This window comes from Petromyzon marinus, chromosome 26 (genome assembly GCF_048934315.1).
Source record: "Petromyzon marinus isolate PM22_M1 ecotype Great Lakes invasive population chromosome 26, UKy_Petmar_22M1.pri1.0, whole genome shotgun sequence".
NCBI classification, from domain to species: domain Eukaryota; kingdom Metazoa; phylum Chordata; class Hyperoartia; order Petromyzontiformes; family Petromyzontidae; genus Petromyzon; species Petromyzon marinus.
In genome coordinates this window covers 4,050,256-4,074,348 of record NC_133692.1, presented here as the reverse complement: position 1 = coordinate 4,074,348, position 24,093 = coordinate 4,050,256, and the positions used below count along the sequence as shown (strand labels likewise).

Sequence of the window (24,093 nt, the reverse complement as noted above, 5' to 3'; positions counted from 1 at the left end):
GCTGTGGATCTAGTGGACACGTATTTGGTATTTTTAAAACTTGCCAATTTTGTGAAATTAAAGCTCAACGTCACAAACCCGCGTGTCAGCAAGAGGGGCGAGCTTAAAATAAGTTGCCACTGCCGACCTTCCCAGTGGTAAACAAGGCTATTTTTGCTTTCCTTTTAGTCTTCTTAGTATGAACTTTGCTAGAAAAAATAAACATACCTACCTTAATATCAAAACAAGTCCATGCAGTGTTCACAGATAACATAAATGCCATTACAGTATTAGTGAGGCAATCTGACAGAAAATGTTCATGTTGAGGAGCCTAATTTTTCCATTATTTCCACCGACAGCATTTATAAATCTTGCCACATCTAGCTTTAAACAAACGATCCATAATAACCATAACGCCACCCCCCCCCCCCACTATCATCACAACTACAACACAGACATGACAGAAGAGGTCGGCAACCTGCGGTTCCAGAGCTGCACGTGGTTCTTGATGTTATTTCCCAAGGACCACCGTCTCGTATTCACATACATTGAAAAAAAATGGCTCTTGTTATAATGGATGCTGACCCCAGACCTAGTGTGTGCACATGTGAGCGGTGGGAAGCACGACATCTCAAAGGCCAGACAGGAGGCAGAATGGACACATCAGCACCGCATGGTAGATTTATACAGGCAGCCTCCAGCCTCAACACGCGCGTTTAACAGTAAGCCAAGGTGACTGCAATGGCACCGAAACACTGTTCGCTCGTTAGTAGATGCCTCAGCGAAGCAGTGCAAAGACCCACGGGCTGACACTTCCTGCTGTTATAGCAGCGACCTCTCCCATATCCACACCTTTAATCAAGCAGGATAGACCTAACACTGGAAAGACAAACCAACACATGTTTGGCAAGTGGACATAGAAAATCGGTGGGAGCAAATGAGCAATGGTGAAAAGAAATGTGGAAGCAACGTATTTTAAATACCTGAGTTACCACAAATATTCACAGATTAGTCTGCAATTTCCGGCAATGCAGTTCATTACGGCAAAACTTCCAAATGCAGGCCAGCATGACTTGCATTTTTTTACCAGATCGCCATGTTAACTCACATGCACTGTGTCCAGCCGGAAACACCGCTATTGACAGCAGCAAAGGAGCTGCACTCTGTCGCCAGACAACTCCGATAATATAATTAATTCTCAGCATGAAGTGGGGAGGCATTACAGCTGTGCTTAGAAGCAATTTATACACCAGACTCCAAAAGTGACCAAATGCTGAAAAGGCCGCCTTTACATTGCGATGGAGGCAGAGGATACAAGCCAAGCCAATTATAACCCTAACCAACCAGCCGCTGGTACAGCATTCTTACACACCATAACTTTAACCAACTAGCCACTAACTATAGCCGTTAAACAATACATAACCAACTAGTCACGAGTACAAGCCCTTTCACAAACACAAAACAAATTAGCTGCTAGTATTAGCCATCTTATGAACCATAACTTTAACCAACTAGTCACTTGTATTATCACTTTCAAACTGAAACCAACCAGCCACTGCACCATCTCTCACTGACCAAACCCTATTCATAACCCCAGCTCTGGCACTTTACCAGTACGCCTTTCCATTCTTTGTGGACATTTAAGTTTCGTGGTCACAGCGCCCAACTCAGCAGGCCAGCGTGAGCGAGGTCAGTTGCGTGACAAGTCAGTTACATTGTCCCAACGCTTATACTCTCCACGTGGTTGAGATGACCGAGGTGAGCGATGACACAGCAGGACACAGACACGACGAGACAACACCGCGAACGAAGACACAGGGAGACGAGGCGAGGTTTGTGCTGCGGCTCGCAATGCTCACCCGCACTCGTGTCTCCGAGCCGTGAACCTCCGTTGCACTTTGCTGGCGGCGGCTGTCCCTCGAAAAGCCCGTCTTTTGCGCGTCTCACGCTCGGTCTCGGCTCCAGCTGCCGGAAGCGAGGGGGAAGGTCGCGGGATGGAAAGCGGCCGGTGGAAGGTGGCTGCTGCAGTTGTTGCTGCTGCTGTGGATTCTGCTGCCCGGCCCAAGTGTCGCTGTGGCCGGGGGATTGCTTGGCATTGCCGGGCCAGGCGAGCGCAGGAGTGCTGTTTTCCTCTGATGCAATACTGCTCCCGCTACTGCTGCTGCTCAGGTCGCAGGGTCGAGTTGCGTTTGGTTTGGTCTTTGTCGGCTCTGGCACTGGGAAATTTAACAAAATAAGAGAACACATTGCAAGCGTGAGGTTGGGTCCAAACCGATGCACGCCGGATTTCAAATATAGCTCATGCTCATCAACCCCACAACTGCCAGCGAGTCTGTTCCACCCCACCAGCTGCACACACGATATTTCACGATAGCCAAACCGGGATGCAGCACAGCACAAATAATATTTCCTGTGGCCAATAATTTAGCAAACGCAGCGTCAGCTCTGCTAACAGACACTTCTGCTGCGTCGCACTGGACCACTTTGCTGTCATGCGCACAGAGGCATCAGGGACAGAGGCAGTACCAACTCGGCAGCGTCTTGCCGGCCCCCGCCAACTGACAGAGGACAGCCGCTGTGTGGGGCAGGGTCGGCACACTTCACGGTGAAGTGCCGTTGACCCGCACCTCCCGGTTGTGCCGCGACGGCGTTTCACTTACGGGCGGCGGCGGCGCCGACCAATGTAACCATGCCGTATTGCGGTGGCGACTGCCACCAGAGACGCGGTTATAACGCACAAAAGATTACGAGAGCACACATTTCTCTGCCTCTCGTGGGGCAGGGGCAGACTCTTCGCTATCCGCTGTCTGAGTTGTGCCAAATGTCACTAGAGCAAGGTGTGCAGCAGACCGACAGGGCATGGGCACCCATCCAACAGTTATGGTCATAAGGACACAGCTAAAAGAAGTAGGCCAAATGGGATCACAACAAAGCGACTACAGCGCGCACATAATACAAATGCAACGGTGTGTTAATTCAGAAACGAAAATCAGAATCGGTTGAACTTGTGTAATGGGATTACGAAAATCGTGGCAGCCGCTATGTTTGCCACAAAAGTCTACAAAATATTCTTGAACCAAGGCACGATCATAAATTAAGTCATTTCATTTGCAATGAGAACAAACTATTAAGAGCTAGATGACGACTTCCCATGCCATTTCACCTATCGCAGTTTGAGCATTCTTCACCACCTGGTGATCAGTACCATGCAGTGGAGCTGGGGGCAAGCTTCGTTTATGGTTCAGAAATCAATCACAAACGATGTTAGCCCTGGCCGGGAATTGAACTCCAGATGCTGGGTTCACAGCACAACACATGAACCAATACATCAGCACTCTTCACTTCCATAGACTATATATATTTTGCTTCCAAAGAATGTAATGAAGATACCGAATGTGGCATTGCTTTATTATATGAACCAAGCACAACAGCCTCCTGCTCAGTGGGCTTGTGTGCACAACGGTGGTGTAAATAAAAGGCGGAGGCATAGAAGGCTCAACCCAACAGCAATTAGCACCCCCCGCGTTAGTAACGCCGTCGGGCAGCGTTCATAAGAGCAGCAACCAGATGCAAGGAGCAATATTAAGGGGACTGATGCAGTAGGAAGCTATCAGCAGTGGGGGGAGGGGGACTGGAAGGGCATTCTAATGTGCGCGATTTCAAGTTGAACAGTTGACAAGGGTAAACCTCAAACCTGAACATTCCACAAACCATATCCACCAATTGTCTGTACCGTGTGGATGCCAGAATAATCTGAGACAGTCACTGAGAGAATGACCCCTTGTCCTCTGGTGCCATGGACAAAGTTCACTCAGTGATGACCCCGCAAATGAGCGGATTCACCTCTCCGAGAAAAAAGAGCTTCATGCAGTGCAATGGAGCCGCATTGCCTAAAGCCGGTAGAATTAAATTAGGCGCTGTTGGAGAAAGGGCCGGGCGGTCAGTCGTGAATACGCGTTACATTTATTATCCATGTAAAAATCCCATTGGACGCAAAATAGACTTCCTCATGCTTACTCTGCAAGACTGGTTGCCTTTGTTTTCATCCTGCATTTTTTTTGGTAGCCAAAGCAAAAACACTGACCACGACTTTGGTTTGGCACTCGGCCGCAACGATGCCTTGATCCGAAAATCTGCCAGCGACCACTCTGAAATCCGCAGCTCGTGAGGAAACGGCGCCTGTGTGCCGCCAATTGGGGCCCCCCACTCTCTGACTTGCCTCCCCCACTGCCAACTCTGGGCTGCAGGGATCGTGCGGCCGCTTCCAGAAAAGGGATTATTCAGATAGAGATTAATGCTCTCAATAACTGGTGCCACGGTAAAGGGAAGACATCAAACAGCAGACATACAATTCACCACCACCCACAATTTACGAGGCGCGTTCACGATTCGACTCGAGAATTACGGTAATTCATTTTTGGCCGCACTCGGAATTATTTGGTTTGCACCGTCGTTCTCATACGGTGCCATGTTCACTTTGTCTTGTCTGTTCTGTTGAGAACAAAAGCAACATATGTGCGTAATTTGCAAAAGTCGTAAGTTATCACTTCCTGCGCAACACTTCGAAAAAAGTATCTCGAGTTTAACAATCGCTTTGTATCAACGCATCGTAACACGTCCATGAAAACAAAGGCAAATTGAAAGGGTCGAGGTAGAGGAGGGGGGGGGCGAGGCGTAGGACTGAGAGGAGGGCGGCGGGGCGGGGGGAGAACGATGGTTGCCGCCTGCGCATGGCACAGTGCCAGACGCAGCGTTTACAAGCCTGAGGCGAAAGCCAGGCCTCAGCCTCAGCTGCAGCCGCCACCCATGAAAAAAACTACACAAAAGCAGCGACAGAAACATGGGCCAAACCATGCACATGCAACGTCTCCTAAATGTTTGTTGTGTTGCATTAACTAAAGTGGGACAATGTAAGAGCATAACACAATTAGTTATAAATAAACAAAACTTACACTGCAGCTATAGGGTGTTCAAATGTGCGATATAACGTATGTACGTATGTAACCTTTTCCTAAATTATGACGCTGAGGAATAAGATGCTAAATTGTAAACTGCCGCTTTGGTCTTGAATAATCACACTGTTTTACTTTCTTGCCCAGAATAACATAGCAATGAGTGGAAACCAATTGAAAACAAGCACAAATATGACGGAGTTTTGATCACTTGTGACACGCAAGCCTCCAAGGCTTTAATCAGCTGTAAAGAGAATAAGCATGCTACAATGCCATAACTAAACAGATACACCTGCATATTCCATAGGTATTGTAAACATTCTAGTCAAAGTGATTTTCTTGTTCAAATAAGCATTGCAGCAGTGCTTATCTCCTGTGCACAGCCCTGAGCCACTGGTGGGAAATGCCACATTTCCATGGTGGAAGCCATGCATACATTGGAAGTCCATTGTATCTGCTGCAAAAATACCAGCAAGGCTGCACTTTAGTTGTGGGCACAGTGGCACCATTCGAGAGGGTGGAGGGAATGCAGACAAGCCGCTTACAACAGTGCCAACAGTTTCTCTGCCTTTTTCAGTTTAATCTCCACGCACAGCTTAATTTTTCACTTTGTTAGTTTTCCTTGGCACGTGGAGGCAGACCAGGGGCAAAACTCGCTCAAGGACCTGGCAAAGGGATGGACGGCTGCTGTCAAGCAGGGGGGGCGGTGGGTGGGTAAAAGTCATCGCAGATCTGCTAGGAAGGGCAGTAAAGGCAGAGGGGATGTTCATAGAGCAGAGCAGATGCCTCGCTGCTCTCATTTCACGTGCGGCGAGAAAGCCCCCCCCCCCTTCTTTGACCAAAAGCAGAGAACCTGCAAAAGCTGCAGCGCCCACAGCTGCCCGATTTAGAGCCTAAAAGAATGCAGCGAGGACCCAACACCTTGGCCGCAAACCACAGCCATTTATGGAAATGAAGTCAAGGGTGTGGGGCCCCACAATGAACCCATTCAGACCAACACCAGCGGCACCAACTACCGGCCCCGCGTCGCTCTCGCTTGCACATTCATACCCCATCTGGCAGTGTTGGGAAACACTTAATTTTTGCTAAATACTGAAAGACGAAGTTAATATGCAACTTACAAAACACTATTTGGTTGGCAGTACAAGCAAATGGATTCTTCTTTCTAAATCTGTGCGTGGGTTTTCAAATTATTCCAGTTTCCTCCCAAATAAAGCCAAACGCTTATAAGTGCCATTTGCCAAATTTCCTCATGCAATATCTCCCCGTGAAAAAAAAAATGTTTTTAAATTAAATATTTATTGTAAAAAATGTTGTCACAGACAATTTATTTTGAAGTGTAAAAACAAAGGAGGGCATCGATAAGCCACATAACTTGGTTAACACTCACAACCCTTTCAATTTAGTTTAATTTAGGCAATGGTTTCAGCCAATACCCCCTCTCTGTAACAACAAAACAGCAAAAACCTTTCAAAAGCGAACAAACGTGGATGCCTCTGGTTTCAATGTTAAGCTGCCCTCTTCGTAACCCCCCCCCCCCAGCCTCACCCCCCCTTTCAAACTGGATAATCTAAAGCACAGGACACCAGCTCCGGGCAGTTTCTGCGATTGAAAATTCCCTTCCTTCCTTTGCACAGCTCCAGAATTACAAGAAAACACACATGCAACATTGAGCATGTGTATGTTTACAGGGGCGCCTTAATACAAACAAAACCCACACACCACACGCACAACCTCCACAAAGTCTATATTTATAAATCGGATGTGTACGGCGCAGTGGTTAGCGCACCGTGCTAGGGAGCTCACTTCCCGAGTTTGATTCCACGGCACAGTGGCGACTGACATCTGTACCAGTCCTGGCCACACAATTGACCAACCAGCACCGATCAGCGTGGTGAAGCATCCACACATCACCACTACATGTAAATATGCCACATCACACCACACCAACACTGCAATCTCCTCAGACACTCACAGATCACTTGCACATTAACAATCCAAGCTATTCTGCTAAACACTTCACATCAAAACTCCACATCCACTATAAATTCTTCCTACTCTACATTAACACCCCGCACTAATTCAGCAACACACATCACTCCAACATCAGTTTACATCGCCACTGTATAAACACCCCACCAACTGCTCCCAACTCCACTCGCACATCAACATAAACGCTCCCAAAATCAAAGCTCCACATCACCCACACATCAACATAAACTCCAATATCACTGAACAGAAATGCTTTTGACTTGCCTAAAGCAGTGCACAGTAAAAACACACACACCACTCCGTCAAGCAATGTAAATCTTTTTTACGAGGATGACTTTGCATTGCGCAGGCAGCAGCGAGGTAAAGTGCAGGCCTCAGGCTTTCAGTATTATTTCATTATTTACTACTTTTATTATTTTATTCTCTCCACAGCAAGAGCATTTTGCTTGGCAGAAAATGGTGGAAATGTCTGCTTACGCCTGCGAGCGCCGCCCCGCCGAGATGTCGCTCCCTTCTTACCGAGAGAATCCTGAAATCGTGCCCACTCTCACCCCCCTCCCCTCCATCACCCCTCCCTCCACCACTACCTCACCACCACCCCCCTCCTTCCAACATCCACTTACCCCTCACTTCTTCACAATCACCCTTCCTTCGTCCTCCCAATAGTTCCTCATCTTTCTTCCACTCCTCCTCCCCCCCTCACCTCCTCCATTGCCCCCTCAGGCACTCCTCTTCCTAGTCCATCACTTCCACACACCTCCCATCACTTCCACACACCTCCCATCACTCACTCCTCATGCATACTCCTCCCTCATCCCACAATGCTGCTGCATCCCTCATATCTCACCGTTACGCTCACTTCGACTCGCTCCTTACTCCCTGCTCAATCACTCCCTCACCACGCCGGTCAGGGCGTTGTTTTAAGCGTACGAGTATCGCACAACAATGGATTTATATCCCACGACTAACCTATGGTGTATAGCCATCACTCATTCAATAACTTTTCCAGCTTAAATTCTGCTTAGCTTGAGATTGGACGAAGTAATAGTATTACTGTGTTACATAAAAATAAATGGTTAGGGGCTGAGCTGGAAATTCAAGGCACATAACTTCGTAAACTAACATGGCCTCCCATTTGAAGGATTACAACTAAAAACATATAAGAGACGTTATGAATTAGTACTATGAAGGTGTTAGGGTGTTTATTATACACACTTAAGTACAGTATTTGCAGGATTCTCCCGCCTCCCCCATCAGCAATCACCAAAAATATACTCCCCACAATTATTCCGGCTTCAAAAGGGATGTTACTGTGTTGATGTGGGGGACGTATATCGTGGATTCTAGTATCCGTAGGGTTATCCAAAAACTCAATCCATATAAATGTAAGGAAAATTTGGATAATTGGAGATAACAGGAAGAATTGAGCTACAGGATAATACGGAAGGAATGTTTTGCAGATCCAACCACTCCCACAGAGCTGCAGGTAATCGGATCACAGATAACAATAATTTTGCTCTAATTCTTTGGCGCAAAATAACGCACTCTGATGTCATTTGCATTCCAGTGTTACACAAGATAAAAACATTTTTTAAAAATGGCTGCCGTGCCGCACTGTACACCCAAGGCATGCCCCGTTTGTAAGATGACACTGCGCCTGGATTATGATGGATTACGAATGCTCGGTGACGTTAGCAGAGGTGGAGTCCCTGCCTCCATTTCCAGCCCAGCTGCCTTGCCTCTCCATTCCTACTCCCTTTTCCGGACCCCCCCCCCACCCCCGGGGGAAAAAAATCACTGCGGGAGAGAGTTGAGGAACATAGCCCTCATCTTAAGTTTCATATTTTTTAAAGTTTCCGCTATGCAAGGGATGCTGCCCTGGTGTAATGACTAGCTCAGTGAAATCCAGAGGTCCTAGGTTCGAATCAATCTTTTGCCGCGGCAGTTGAAAACATCTTCTTAAAATTCCCGAGTCTTTGTCCACCCAGCAGTATTTGTCCACCCAAGTTCGTTGGTCGGCAGGTCGCATGTGGTGCGGGTACACAAGAGTACTCGCACTTCTTCCAAGACACACGAAAAAAGGTTGAAAAGCCCCCCCCCCCTCCTCTCTCTCCGGAGGCCCTCCATACACTGGAGAGCCCCCCCACCCTCCAAACAGGTGTTGGTGGTGGTGCACGTCAATTTAGTGCACGCCCATAAACAAAGGGACTAGCCGTGAGCAAGCCAGGTGCGCCGCAATTAGCGTTGCCCGGCGGAGGCCGAGCGATGTTTAAACAAGGCAAGCGTAAAGTTACGTTGGGTAGCATTACGCAAGACAACGAAAAACATGAAAACGCACAAAACGGGATATGTTATGAGTTGTGTTATCATGAGGAAGGTCAATCAATAGCCCGTTATGAAACAGTAATTTGTGCTAAATTCTGTTTCAATATTTAGCAAACACAATAAACGTAGAAGCCCGAGTTGTTTTTGTATTAAAACCTCCGGGCATGTTCATCGATCCACTATCGTGGCCATCGACAGTGTATGCAAACACATGGTATGCACTTTCACATGGGCGTGCACGACTTACAACCAAATTTTGGAAATGTGCCAATGTAAAAGGTTGCTTTTGTTGTTGTCGCCGTTTATCTTTACAACGCTTAACAAAGGTGATACAATGATACACTTAAGAGGGCAACTGGGACTTGCAGTGTCTAAATGTGAAAGCACATCTCAAAATGTTGCGCAGAAACAGTGGGCATATTTTTTGGACAGTGACACAACACAATAATGGGCAGAGGCTAAAACCAAAATGTTGAGCCTGAATTTGAATTGGGGCAGGCAGTTAACAGCACGGACCGATGGGGATTCACGCCCGCGACTCACCATAGTTACAATTCACAGTGTCAATGGCTTCAAAATAAAGAATGTGCAGATTGCATTATTTCTTATGTATATTTACAGTTTGTCATTAAGGTGATGCATAAAAACATTGGCTCAGACAGATGAGAAATAGGCTCCCAGTTTAAAAAAGATATAGCTTCATATTTTGCAGTAGATGAGTGGTAAAAGTTGAAGAGGTAAAGGTGCAGCCCTGCAGCTGCTTGCCACTGGTGGCAGAAGGTCCTCCCCGCTACACATCACTCTACAGAGTTCCCTCTAAAGCAGTGTTCGTCAAACTTTTTTGGCCAGAGAACCACCCAGCTGCCCACCTCTGGTGGCAAAACGCATTCGCTTGTCTCGGAATACCAGAAATACTAAATCATTAATATTACCAGAATATACAAAATGCAGCTATAAGCTTTTTTTGGGGGGGGCGGCATTTAGATCTGAGGTTTAGGGTAGTTTAATCATGGTAGTACCAAACGTATTTTTTATTCAATATCCTAAGTAAAATATTAATTAATGTCCAAAACCAAAGGTAGAAACATTGTCATTATCTCCGGATCAAACTGCATTTGTGTCAACCCACGGACTATCTAGAGGACCGTCGCGGTCCGAGAACCACACTGAGATCCACTGCTCTGGAGGGTATATAAAGCGACTTCCACACCGGCCAGACTCTTGCAAGAGATTGGAGTATGTGTGCTTTACCCCAACGCATGTGATCTGCCAACCCAAACAAAACATAAAGCAACAGCTGTACACAGACCACTCGGAGATAGTTACCGAGAGAGTGGGCGGACTTAACCTCTCCCCAACAACCAAGATGACGGCAATGACAACAAAAACAACAGTAAAACTATACAACTACCTGCAGTTTGCTCAGTGGTGACGCTCATCTGAATACAGCCCCCGCAAGCGGCTCGGATGAACTGCCGCTTACACAAACAATGGAACAGGAAAATGCAGTACTAATGGTGAACAACTGAGATGTGCAGCATATATGTGCTCTAGCCAATAACATCTGGTAAACCTAGCAATTGTTTTAGAAAGCGTGACCTGATGGTGATATCAAGGTCAAAATTCAAGACAGTTCAGATTTCGGTCAGAGATTTTGGTCACAGATTTTGGCCAAAAGCAGGAATCGAATGCTGGCCGCCGGGTTCGTAGCGCATTGGGCAAAACACGACACTTCCACTCCCCATCACATAACAACCTCGCACACCGCAGCACGGTATTCTGCGAGTGGAATGCGGCGAGAGCCATTCCCAGCACCGGGCTCCCAGCCAAAAAGCCAGTAGCGAGCAACAAAAGCACAGCCCACAGCACAGTGCCACAAAGCAGCAGGTAATGCCGTGGTCGCCACACGCGCCACATCTGCATAACAAATTGCACCAATTGCACACTTTGTGTGCAGGAGCTGCTGCCAGTGTGCAATCCAAATGCCGAGAGCATGGCACCGACGTCCCATGGTGAACAAGGGAGCGAACGAAACAAGGAATTAATTGAAATCGTGATACTGTGTATTGGAGCGGTTCGTCAGTGGTTCGTGCACCGGGCTACAAAACCCAAACCTCCCGAGTTCGATTCCCCACAACGATAAACATCGGGTGATATCTGAATTGGTCCTGGGCCCAACCATTTCACCAATCCACACTGAGAAGCATGAAGGACGGTCAAACAATACCCGGGATAAGCATGAAATTGGGAAGCTTTCAGCCATCAGTGGATTGGCAAAGGGATTTAAAATTAATGCTGTGATTGGTAAAAGAAAACCCTGCAGCCACTAGAGGTGCTATCATCCCCCAACACGATGTAAACAAGTACTTTGATCCAATTGCAACAGACAAATAACAAAACCAAAGCTACATATTCATACATGCCTACATCTGAATGCTGTATTTAGTCCCATAAAAGCAGGCGTTGAACTCAGAGATACCAGGCAAGTAGGGCAGGGCTACGTGCGGGCCGGCAGCATTAATTTTCACAAGAGACACCCAATGACATCAGTGCACATGACGTCACGGTATCTAAAATAAGCCACACTGCTCCACTCACTCCCCAAGCCAGCTTAACGCAGCCTCCCCTCAAACCAGCACCAAAGCTCAAACCAACATCATTACAAATTCAGTGGAACGTCACATATCCGCCTTGAAACAATTAACCGCTCACACCCATGCAATATTTATCCATGGTGTAACTGTCATTATCCACAGATCTTCACAAATCAGAATCAGAATGTATTTATACTGGAGGAATCTGATGAGCTATGAAGCTCTTTCACAGATTTCCAGTAGGGGTGGGCAAGAACGTTATAACAGTACAAAAACATTACGAGTGCAGAGTACATGAAAGGTAAACAAATCGCTCAAACATATAAAACTAAACCATCCCTATCCTATGAGGCCAAGCCCACAGAAGCATTAACTTATTTTCAGAAGAGACCTGGCCACCAATGATAGCGCAAAAAAGCGGCTTATCATTTGGACATTTATACGGTAATAAAGTGCAAATAATTTTCCCATGTTTAAAACAGTGTGCATTTTAATTTGTCCAGTGACCTATTTGTGCATGGTATTATCACTCGCTATGCATGTATAATATATCTGACCTTTCCACATATACACCAATACCTCAGTCTCCAGCAAGTGTGATACACGATGTTGGACTGTAACACAATAAGCCATTTACCTTTAAAAGCAAAGTCTCAACGAGTCTCAAGGTCGTTTTTCAGGAGGGTAATGCTACATTGTGCTGTTAGCCAAAACCACTGAAGAGTGTTCAGCTTTGTGCAAGACATGACCAGAAAACCCAGAGAAAAAGTATAAGGCATACAAAGTTCTGCAGACACAATTGGGAATTTATTGGTGTGCTGTCACCTCTAGACCACCACCACACAGCAGCAGCCCAAGCCGACCACACCTGGTGTTTTCTCCCAGGCAGTCTCTCATCCAAATACAATTAACCACTCCAACTCTGCTTAGCTTTTAAGTACTGGCAAGATTTGGCACATTCAACAATAGATTGAGTGGGCACTTCCTCTTTGGTTTTTGTGTTATGCACATCAGCATGTTCTGAAGAACTGCATTGCGGTTCTCGTGCCTATGGTCACCATAAAAATAGATTTGCGCAAATTTGATGATTGACAAGCAGCAGTGATACACAACTGTTGAACATTTTTTCTTATTGGGACTCATCAGCACAGTATTCACCAACGATCACTGCTGCAAGACAATATGACCACACTGCAATTCCTCAGGAATCGCTGGATGTTTGCATACTGCAGGCCAAATACTTCATATACATTGTTTCGTTTGAAACTTTGCCCTTAAATATTTTTGTTACGATTTTATTGCGAAACGTTGTCCACAAACAGTCTGATTTCTACAGCCACATGCCGAGTCAGTAGACCGTCAAGATTTCATTATTTATTACATGCAAGGTTATTCTACATGGCCAGTGAACACGTGCATGTGTTTGTGAATTTTAGAATGTAAAATGCATGTATATGTATGTATAACTTGTTTCGCACCGTACATATTACGACTTGACTTCTGGGGTATCTGAACAACGATCATCACCAAGGAGGGTTCAATCTCGCGCTAAACATGTAAGCGTTGCCGATTGTCATTAACCATAACCACACTCCAGTATTCACATGGTGTGGGGAGGCCTTCAACGAGCAGTCTACCGACAAAAGAATGTAAATTATGATTAGTATTACTGCGACTGCATTATACTCATAACCGAGACGCTGTAGATACACATCCCCCTCCCCCCCCACCTTTCATCCCAAAAACAAAGGATAAAATCCTACCTTTGGATTTTTGTTCGGAGATCTGCAAGAGACAGAGTAAAATTGCAGTGATTAAAGTTCAGCAAAAGGAAACCAAGTGTGGGTCAAACAGGGACAGAAAAACACAGGCAGGCAGTGGGAGTGGGTGAGTCAACCGAGTGGTAAGAGGCGGGTGGCTGGGGATGAAGGGCTGTGCCTGCGCTCGCCACATGAACGTCCCCTCTTGCTACAGTTACAGCCCCAAGTGCATACCAGTTTGTGAACCAAGGTTAGAATAAAGATCCCCCCCAACTCAACAGTGGTGGGCGCAAACACCCCGGCACACCATCACTACTGCACCCTACAACCACTGCCACTTGAACGTGCAATGAAGACAGACGAGCATGCGAGACAGTGGGAGACGGGGCACATGAGCTGGCACACAGACTGGCAGGCGGGCACAGCGGGGCACAGCCTTGTGCAAGCTCACCTTTTTAGATGCGGATTCCTTCTTTTTCTTCTCTTCTTGCTTTCTCTTTTTCTTTTCTTCCATCAACTCCCCCTCCGCTATTTTTTTCCACTGTTCCTCCCTCTCTCTGGCAAGACACACACGGGGTTTGTTGTGAGATTTGGGGGTGACGGTTTGGCGCAAGACCGCAGCCGGAACGAGGGTGCCGTGTTAAAGAGGAGCGGACCTCAGGCATTCCTCCTCAGCACCACCGCACGGACAGCCAAACAATCACATAGAGTGCGCACACCTCCCGCACTCACATCTGCAACTCATTTTCAATTCATCTCAATTTAATGCGCATCATTCAATGCACCAGAGGGTTATTTTTACTCCAAGGGAAATTAACTATTGTACAAGTGATTGCGGTCATTACGGTTTTGCCTCAAAGCTAATTTACATCATACTAGGTTTACAATGATCATAAAATAGCAGTCGGTTTTTCTCGCTCTCAAAAAGGCAGCCGCCACTCCACTTATGCACACGGGAGCGAGCGCAGACGCCCCGCACAAACAAGCCCACGCCCTCGCGGCCTCACCCCTCCCAGGGCACCAACTGTGCAAAATAATGCCCCCATTGTCCAAACCCACAGGGAGGACAGGCCAATATTAACAGCCTTCCCATGATCCTTCGCTGCTAACCCCTAACCCCTAGCGACTGTCGCAGGAGAGGTCAGAGTTGGCGGGTGACACAATGGGGCCAGCTGCCTCCTCCGAGGGACAGCCAGCGTCTGCGAGTCGCACAAAAGCGACGCAAACGGACGTCGGGCGGCCGCCGAGCTGGACAGGAATGAGACGGAGCCACGTGGCGCAACACGATCCGCTTAGATCGCTCGGAGTACGGTTAAGAGGACGCTTGACAACAACCAGCTCATACTACAATCCTGCGTAGATTTTCCCGCTTGGACCGCGCAGTTCTCCGATGCATTTTCTGGCTGTACCACGTGCAATCCAAAGCTATGAGCCTGATTCTGCTGATGAGACCAAGAAAGTCAAAGGCAGTTGAGTTTGCTTGGACAAATGCTGCTGGATGTTCGTAAGGATAGCCGTGACGCTGAATGAACAAATGTTTGTATGTGGAGACACAAAACAGCGTTCCTGCTTATATGTTTGGTCATGGGTGCTCGAGAGCAACACGGAATGAGTTTGTTTACACCACGATCTATACAGATAGTTTTGATTCAATTCCATATCTGAAGTGATGCATTCAGTAACTGGGCTCCCTGGTGCACATGGACAGAACCACCAGCGGTAAATATTCCACAGCCTTGATGATTAAGAGTTCCGCAACTGGGTGGCCAGTTATTGTATTAAAAGCCAAAACCACTACCGACATATGAACCTTACGGCGGTACCCCTGGGTACCATAGTACCCCGGCTCTCGCAAAATATCCGTGATGCAGTCATTTTTAGTCTGTTGATGGTCGGCGATGCGGCAATCGACTCATCTCGACGAGCTGTACACGATGCACTATGGTGCATGAGCATTCAGGGTTTCAGCGCAATCGTCCTCGCTGTTTTTTGACATCGCAGTAGCACTGATTTCAGTTTTTATTGGTACCCCAGTCGCAGTTAAGTACATCCCTGGAAAAAATAGTGTCCCAGAAATTAAATATTTAATTGCCTCAGCCATTTTGTATTATTTGGTACCCCAGGGTACCGCCATAAGGATCATATAAAAAAACATTACAGCTTTTCCCAATCTACCCATGGACGAAGGCCTCCCCCCCCATGCCAGTTAAGGTTTTATTTTGGTCAGTGCTGATTGGTGAATTAGAAAATTGGGGAAAGGTCAGGACCTGCTCTGATATCGCTCTCCATTAATATTAGCCATGGCCAGAAATGGAACTGGGGTCATAGTGCAGCGTGCCGCCCACTATACCACAGCTCACACAGCACATGTAACACACTTCTGTGCCAGCACATTTTGTGAAATGCCAAGTTAATTCAGGAAGCGAAGCCACGTGCTCTTGCTGGGCGTCGAGCGAACGGCTTCTAGCCACTCATTTAACTGGCCGGACACGGCGACCAGCTAAGAATGCAGAAATGCGGCACGATCTAAAAATACTGTACAACGCAAATAAAGCTATACCTTAGTAGGTCACCGTTTACATCTTTTTAACCCAACAAGGACGTGCAAGCACGTGCTTAACCAAGCTTGAACAAAGAGGCAATATTCAATGGCTTACTGCCCATACAAACATAACCTAAAGGTTTATTTAGTCCTCCTCTGAAAAATAAGGCAAAGGTGATTCATTATAAATGAGCTCCTTCAGTCTTGTGCTGCTGGCTATTTTACAGAAAACAAAAGCACAACCGTACCTTGCTCCACTCACCAATTCTATATCGCCAGTTATTACGACCAAAGCCATCATCAATCCACTGCTGGATAAAAGGGCCCCCAAAAAGCCGTTGCCATCTCTCATGATCCTGCGTTATAATAATCCACTTCGCACCTACACAAGAGCATTCCATCGCTCCATCTCCTTCATGAACGTCCCTCTAAAACGCATATCACGATCCAGGCATTAAGTACAAACGCAGGTCACTGTCCGTTTTGGGCACCGTTATGACTTCGCCCTGATCTCGGCGGGTCTTACTAAGAGCTTTGGAGGATAGAGGGGGCCGCGCTGCCAAAGTACGCCGAGGGCGAGGTTGATGTTTGGAAAGTTATTTGTGCTCGCGGTACCTGCGAGTTTCCCCTCTCCAAGGGGCAGCCTCAACATCGTCATCGCTACCATGACAAAAGCTTTAAACCAGGTGACAGGTTGAGACCCAGATTGTTTTTTAAGGGAGACCTGGCCAACAAAGCAATACAATACACATGCTTATGGCAAAACGTTCATGAGCTAAATGCCAATGTTTAGAGTTTGTGTAATTTTGCCATTACTCCTTTGAAGGAGCGCAGACTACAGTGTTTTACTATATGGTCAATATTGTGCTGAATATTGTGAATGTTTTTTTGTGAATTTGTTTACTAACTTACAATTATAGATACTGAATGTAACACATTCAACATCTTATTAAACGAGGAAGACTAAAAACAGCGTGAACGTTTATAATATAGAACATACAGTACGGTAATTCCCAGCGATATACATTTCAGTTGTGGTGGAGAGTTTAGTCCAAAGACGGTGGCGACACGCTCCAGAGCACATCAACCGTGGAGATATTATTTATGTAGTTTATTGTTAAAAATTCGGTCACAGTCCCTATGATCACTGTTACATTGCATTTATGGCTTTATTTTGGTGATTTCGAAAAGTTTTTTGGTTTGGCCATGTTTTTGTTTATTGTAGTACGGAGTTAGACTGATGGCTTTAATATTAGTTGTCTTGTGGTTGTTGTTGTTTGACTTGCATCCCACTGGGATTTTTGCACACAGCATTGGTGTACGGTGCTATTTCAGGAATATTTTGATGTTTTTTTTCCTGGATTTTCTGTTTGCAGTCACATAGTCACTTTAAGATGTTTTCTTGTTCATGTTTTAGTTATTTGTTTGTTGCGGTTGCACCCGATTCAAGAGCCGAATGGCTCACAGGGCTATACCAATTAAATGGAATGGCTAAATGGAGCGATAAAATAGCACGCATGCAGGAGTTAGGTGGATTGTTGTCACTGGACAGAGATGGTGACAAATTTGAGATCTTCATCCAGCAGTGGATAGACAGGTAATGATGGTCTATCGACTCCTGGAGGGTATGGCTCAAGCACAAAAACGTCCTCGTTATCAAGTACAAAGTTGACTGGGTTGGGATCGTGGTTTATTTAAAATGTTAGGGTTGCAATGCTGTTGGACCCATGTTTGATTAGCATCGCGCCTGCATGCACCACCATGGCGCGGACCGCGTCAGGCATCACGCGCACAAACAAGCATCCTTTTGCACCACGGCACCATCTCGGTAAACAAGTGTACGGCCGCGTGCCGTTATTACCGCGATAATTAAAACTCGGCCGAGACGGCAACGCGGCAGGCCGCGCGAGAACATCTGCATCGCTTGGTAATTGCGCTTACGCCGCGCTACCGACAGGAAAGGGGGTGGGAGGGCTGTTGGAGGGCTTTGGGAGGACTTCAGAGAGCCATTAAGCGTTACCGAGCGCACGGGGGCGGTCATCGACATTTCACCTTCGCGGCGTATCTGGTTAACGCCGGTTGCACCGGGCACGTCGGGCTCGGGGGGCAAGATACGCGCAGTGCCGGTTATGGTCAAAAATGTATTTGCGACACTGCATTGGCAGCGGTGCACAAGCAAAATGAACCAAAAACAACACGTTTGTCAACAATCCTGCCCTAAAGGGAACATGTGATGGGCAACGTTTTTTTAAAATGGTGCTACTTCATCCGTCTGCTATGAACGAGAGCCATCGACCAAAAAAACACACAATATGTAAGGGCAACGTTCTGGGTATACTTCTTCATAGCAGAGATGAAGGGCCATTTGCCTGAAACATTGTCGATGACATATTTGTAATGTTGAGGGCAATGTTACTGACTAAAGTGTTGAGCTTTTAATTAAGGTCAGAGGGCGTTGACCTCGGGGGGTGGGGGTGAGAATAGCCGGGGCTTCACAAGGCGACCCAGCACAGGGCGGGAGGGGGAGGTGACGATCGGGGTATTCGATTTTTCACAGCGATAGTGAGGGCTCACCAGGGCTTGTTTGGGTTCAATGTTCCTATATTGTACGGTACAACACAACTTGCATTACAAAAAGGTATAACACCAAAGACTGCAATCCCCCCCCCCCATCCGAATCTGGGTCTGTCTACAAGGTGGAATGTGTTTTAATGCTGTAAATAACACAAGAAATACGTATTTTTGCGCATTTACAGGGGCTCTTTGGAGGCAAACTGGGTGTGGGGACATTGTCAATCTCCTGACTGTGCCAATGGTTAAAATTCCGTATTCCTATGGTAGGGGTGAGTCTGCCGTCGTACAACAACCGCCGCTGACTTTCCCACAAAGTGATACTTTATTTTGACACGGGAGAAAAATGGCCGAGCTAACCACATTCCTTCCGATTAAAAAGACAGCCAGGAATAACCACGTGGCTAACTAATTACATGATTTTCCAAAACAACAATAATTGTGCGAATTCACTGCACCGTTTTAGTCACCGATTTAGTGGACCATACTTCACCACGATGGCGAGTACAAATCGGGAAAGGGCTGGTTCAGATATCGCTCGCTGCTCGTGCCAACCGTGGCTGGGAATCAAACTCAGGACGCACGGGAAAACCAAGCACCACCCACTCTTTTTAGAACTACTGTACATCGAAACAAGTCACGAGTTGAGTGTGTACGTGTTTTAACTGCAATCCTCTGACCAATTTAAAGAAAATTCCATGTTTATTTACTACAAAACCGCTGCTATGTTTCGCGTCGAAGTCACATGCTCTTATTCCTCAGTAAAACAATGCGGGACCTGGTCGTGGTTTAACTTAACGTTTAAAAAAAGACACTTGTCAAAAGGACTACCACTAAAAAAGTGAATTTACAGCCCTTCTGCAATGCAGCGACGGGGTGTAGCTGACGAACGCGTGGCGTTATTTGCACCACTGCCAACGCACTGCCAGAAATGTTTTGTTAACTTTGAAAAAGCTCTGTTAGAATATAGCTAGAGAGTGCATGCTGGCCTCTAGTGTTCCTCCCTCCAGGCCAAGGGCTGCCCGGGTTGCTTGCACAACGCATGAGGCAACCGCGCAGGCACGCAGCACAGACACGCACGTTACCGAAAAAAAACAACCGAGAAACGACCAAACATTCCGAGCTTGAGCCATGGCCTTAAAAGCGTCAATACACGAGGTGTTCCCCCAACAACTAAATGCGCCGTGACTGTACCTTACTTCAGTTCGCAGATAAAAAAAAAACACGTGTACTATTACACACATTCTTAGATAAACACACGTTCGGATTATCAGTTTATTTCGCGATGTGGAAATGCATCGATATATCTCAATACTACCGACTTGCCACAACAAAACGGCACGCCGAGGCTTAAGAAACGCCGCAGATTTCGTGAGCACGAAGCAGCGTCCCCCCTTCCCTACCCCATCGAAACGAAGCAACGTCCCCAAAAAACCAAAACTGCCATTTTGGAAGCCTGCGAACTTTCAGGCTGAGAGAGAGAGAGAGGGGAACGTCAATTGAAGAAGAATAAACATCCAAAGCCCAACGAGGCACCGTAACACACAAAAACTGGGGGAATGTTTCAGTCTTTTCTGCGGTTTAAAATCTGTCGTCACGTTTCATTTACGTGGTTTTTTTTACTCGCATCCGCATTTTAATATAAACCCACACACATTTTTTCTTCACTTTGGAATTTACAAAAAGTGCGATTCGCGTTCACGTTACACACCGCGTTTTGTCGGGAATTTTTTGTTGTTACGTTTAAAAAAAATAAACACGACGCTGTAACGATCACAAACACACGCGGCGGAGTAAACACAACCGCGGCGATTCCACCACGCGGGTGGGTGTGGGTGGAAACGCAGCGTTGCAAGCTGCAAGAATTACAATCAGAAGTTAATTATCCAAAACTACAGACAGCCGTCAACTAGCATTGCACGCGCCCAACAGGGAAGGTCGACGTGTGACGGTACAGCTGTAAATCAACAGATAGCAAAGCAAATGAATCTGCTCCCGGACTCCCCTTATAATCCTCCGCGCGCGCCCGCCCGCCCGATCCGCCGTTCCAAAGGCGAAACGCACACTCACCTTTTATTAATCTCTCTGCAGCTTTAGAATTTCTTTGGTACAGTAGCCCCCTTTCGATAGGCAAAAACAACTGAAATTAAGGATGCTCGAAGGGTTAACCGTTTGAGGTAACGGAGTGGTCGCTCCCAAACAACAACAACAACAAAAACACCGTCTCGTCCGCCAAATGGAGGTTCCCCCCGCGTGCGGGGCGGGTCAGAAAGCAGGAAGGCGATGCAACCACCAAGAGGAGCCGGGTTGGCGGCGGCGGCGGTGGTGGTGGTGATGTGAAGAAGTCGTAGTAGTAGCAGCAGCAGCAGTCGACAGCAACAACAAAAAAGAGGCCTTTCGCCTCGCGTACCGCAGAAACGACCAAGGGCAACAATGTTTAGGCCACACGGAAACGACGGCGTCCAGGTGGAGGAGGAGGTGGGTGGGTTGGGGGGGGGAGGTGGAACAAGCTTCTGTAGTAAAGTGCAAACGTGGTTCACGGTCTCAGAAAAAGAAAAACAAATGCTTTTTTTTCTCCGAAGAAATAAAAAAAACACCCCCCAAGACAATATTCCTCGGTGATCTCGATTTACTTCTTTCTCTTCCAGAAAGAAAAAAAACACCCAAAAGTCCCAGAGGTTACACAGTCCGCCTGCTACACGCCACGGCAGCCATTTTGTATTAACGGTCAGTGCCCAGCCCTCTCCCCGCTTCCCCTTTTCTACGCGCGCACAGCGGGCGGTCTCTCCCTGCCGCTGCTCCTCCTCCTCCTCTCCCCGCCCCGGCAACACGGACAGCCGCAGCCCTCCTGCGCCCCTACAGCCCACAAAACAACTCGGCGGTGGTGGCGGCGGCGGCAGCAGCAGCCTCCGCTTCTTCTTCCTCCTCCCTCCTCACCGCCACTCACCACGCAGAGGCAGCGGCGACCTTTGCCCTCTAGCCTCACCCGCCCCCCACCACCACCACCACGGCGGGGCCACGTGACAACGAAAGACCGGCACGCTATTGGCTGCTGGGCGCTGAGGGGGGGGGGGAACGTCTGCAGTTGCCATGGAGATGCGAATCCCCCCCCTCTCGGCCCCCTATCCCTCCCCCCCACTCTCCCCCCTTGCCCCCCCCTCCTTCATTACCACAAGAATGGCGCAATCGTTTGCCAGCTGCACACTTTTGCAAAGGGCCACCCAACAGAAACCGCTTAACGCACCCCCCCCCCACACTCGGCTCTCTCTCCCCCCCCAAGCCCATCAAAAATACAAACACTAAAATACGGCCTTAAAACCCCCGCGTGGAACCTGACTTTGGAGCAAGCGAATTAATCGTTAAATTAAGCGACATTTGATGGGGGCGGGGTGTGTGTAAAAAAAGCGAACCCGGTGGTGTTGGTTGGTTGGTTTTTCAAGGCCTGACTGAAACTTTGCGTACAGTTCGCGGCTGTGCAAAAAAAAAACAGGAAATAGTTTTTGACAGTCCGTGACACAACCGGTGGCGTTGGGTTGGTGGGGGGGGGGCTCGGAGATGAGGGGGGGGGGCTGAGAGAGCGAGCGGAGAAGACAGCAAGCCATTCCCATCCTCGCCTCAGCATCACCCCACACCGCTCCACCCTCTCTCCCCAACATCATCACCCCTCTCTCCCCAACATCATCACCTCTCTCTCCAACATCACCCCTCTCTCTCCCCAACATCATCACCCCTCTCTCTCCAACATCATCACCCCTCTCTCTCCAACAACATCACCCCTCTCTCTCCCCAACATCATCACCCCTCTCTCTCCAACATCATCACCCCTCTCTCTCCCCAACATCATCACCCCTCTCTCTCCCCAACATCATCACCCCTCTCTCTCCCCAACATCATCACCCCTCTCTCTCCAACATCATCACCCCTCTCCCCAACATCATCACCCCTCTCTCTCCCCAACATCATCACCCCGCTCTCTCCAACATCATCACCCCTCTCCAACATCACCACCCCTCTCTCTCGAACATCACCCCTCTCTCTCCCCAACATCATCACCCCTCTCTCTCCCCAACATCATCACCCCTCTCCCCAACATCATCACCCCTCTCTCCCCAACATCATCACCCCGCTCTCTCCAACATCACACCCCTCTCTCCCCAACATCATCACCCCTCTCTCTCCCCAACATCATCACCCCTCTCTCCCCAACATCATCACCCCTCTCTCCCCAACATCATCACCCCTCTCTCCCCAACATCACCACCCCTCTCTCCCCAACATCATCACCCCTCTCTCCCCAACATCATCACCCCTCGCTCCCTAACATAATCACCCCTCTCTACCCAACATCATCACCCCTCTCACCAGCCAGACAAACCAGCCACAAGTTCCCCCTTCCTCCCATCTCTCTCACACACACACGTCCAAACAACAACAACCGACATTCAGTGCGGGTAACGTCACGACGGCGCTTGTGCCAGGCTAGGTGCACTTCCGAGGCCTCGTGAAGTGTCGGATGGGTAACTGGCAAGTGACGGGGACCCAGATTGTCGTGGGCTGACTGAGACGTCTGGTAGATGCACCAATTGTGCTCCCCACTGTGCCAAACACGAACACACACACCCGCAAAGCCCTCCCTACCACCCCCCCATGTAGCCTACGCAGACTGTCGAGGCAAGTGCTGTTAGCGAGCACCTATTAAGCCCAGCACAGTGCACGAGAGGGTTGTGGTATGGCCACATTATCACCCCTGGCCGCCTTTGCCTCCCCAATTCGGATGTTTACACAACGCAACAAGTACTCATTTCAAGCGGAGTCGACCTAGGGAAGGGCCCGAAAATGGGGGTCAGATCGTTACCGATTGTTGGCCGCGCGTGGAAATCAAAACTCAAAAGTCGCCGGGCTCGTATCGCTCGTACGGTAACCACAGCACCGCCGATGATGGGTTCCACTTCTCACGCGACACGACCGCGGGCCCAGACACTCAAACTCCCTCGCTCTCGGGCAGTGGGGTTCTTAAACCTTTACTGCAGCCTTGGGGACCACCCCCCTTCGCTTCTCAATCGTAAAACAGCATTGTTAAATGTTAATAAACACATGGGTTTTATGAAACAAAGCACTTGTACTTACGTGCCCGTGCTAAATTCGTGTTTTCGATTATTTACCTTGGAAAAAAAATCTGGCCATGTCTCGCACCCCCCCCCGCCCCAGAAAGGGCATCTCGCACCCCAGATTAAGAACCACTCACTGCTCTAGGGGGTCCATCCCAGCTCAGCAATAACCCCCCAACCACTCGGCCTGACCAGCTTCTAAGCGTGCCTTTCACACGCCCCGCCCCTCTGCTGCCTGCCCACCACACCTATGGAGCTGTAACTGGGGCC

The 24,093-nt window shown here is 48.0% G+C and overlaps 1 protein-coding gene across 10 annotated transcripts in view; it reads right to left on the bottom strand.

The window, feature by feature from the left end:
• The window catches only part of TNRC6C (trinucleotide repeat containing adaptor 6C), a 133,816-nt gene that overhangs the window by 33,625 nt on the left and 76,098 nt on the right, over nt 1-24,093 (bottom strand). For 9 of the 10 annotated variants that reach the window (XM_032961137.2, XM_032961142.2, XM_032961136.2 and 6 more), the window contains 3 exons: nt 14,054-14,159; nt 13,606-13,627; nt 1,839-2,195 (listed from right to left, as the gene is read on the bottom strand). In XM_032961137.2, coding sequence (XP_032817028.2) covers nt 1,839-2,195; nt 13,606-13,627; nt 14,054-14,159 — 485 coding nt within the window. Of the gene's footprint in view, nt 1-1,838; nt 2,196-13,605; nt 13,628-14,053; nt 14,160-20,785; nt 21,671-24,093 lie in introns of those variants that run through there. The other variant, XM_032961147.2, reaches the window with a different exon arrangement.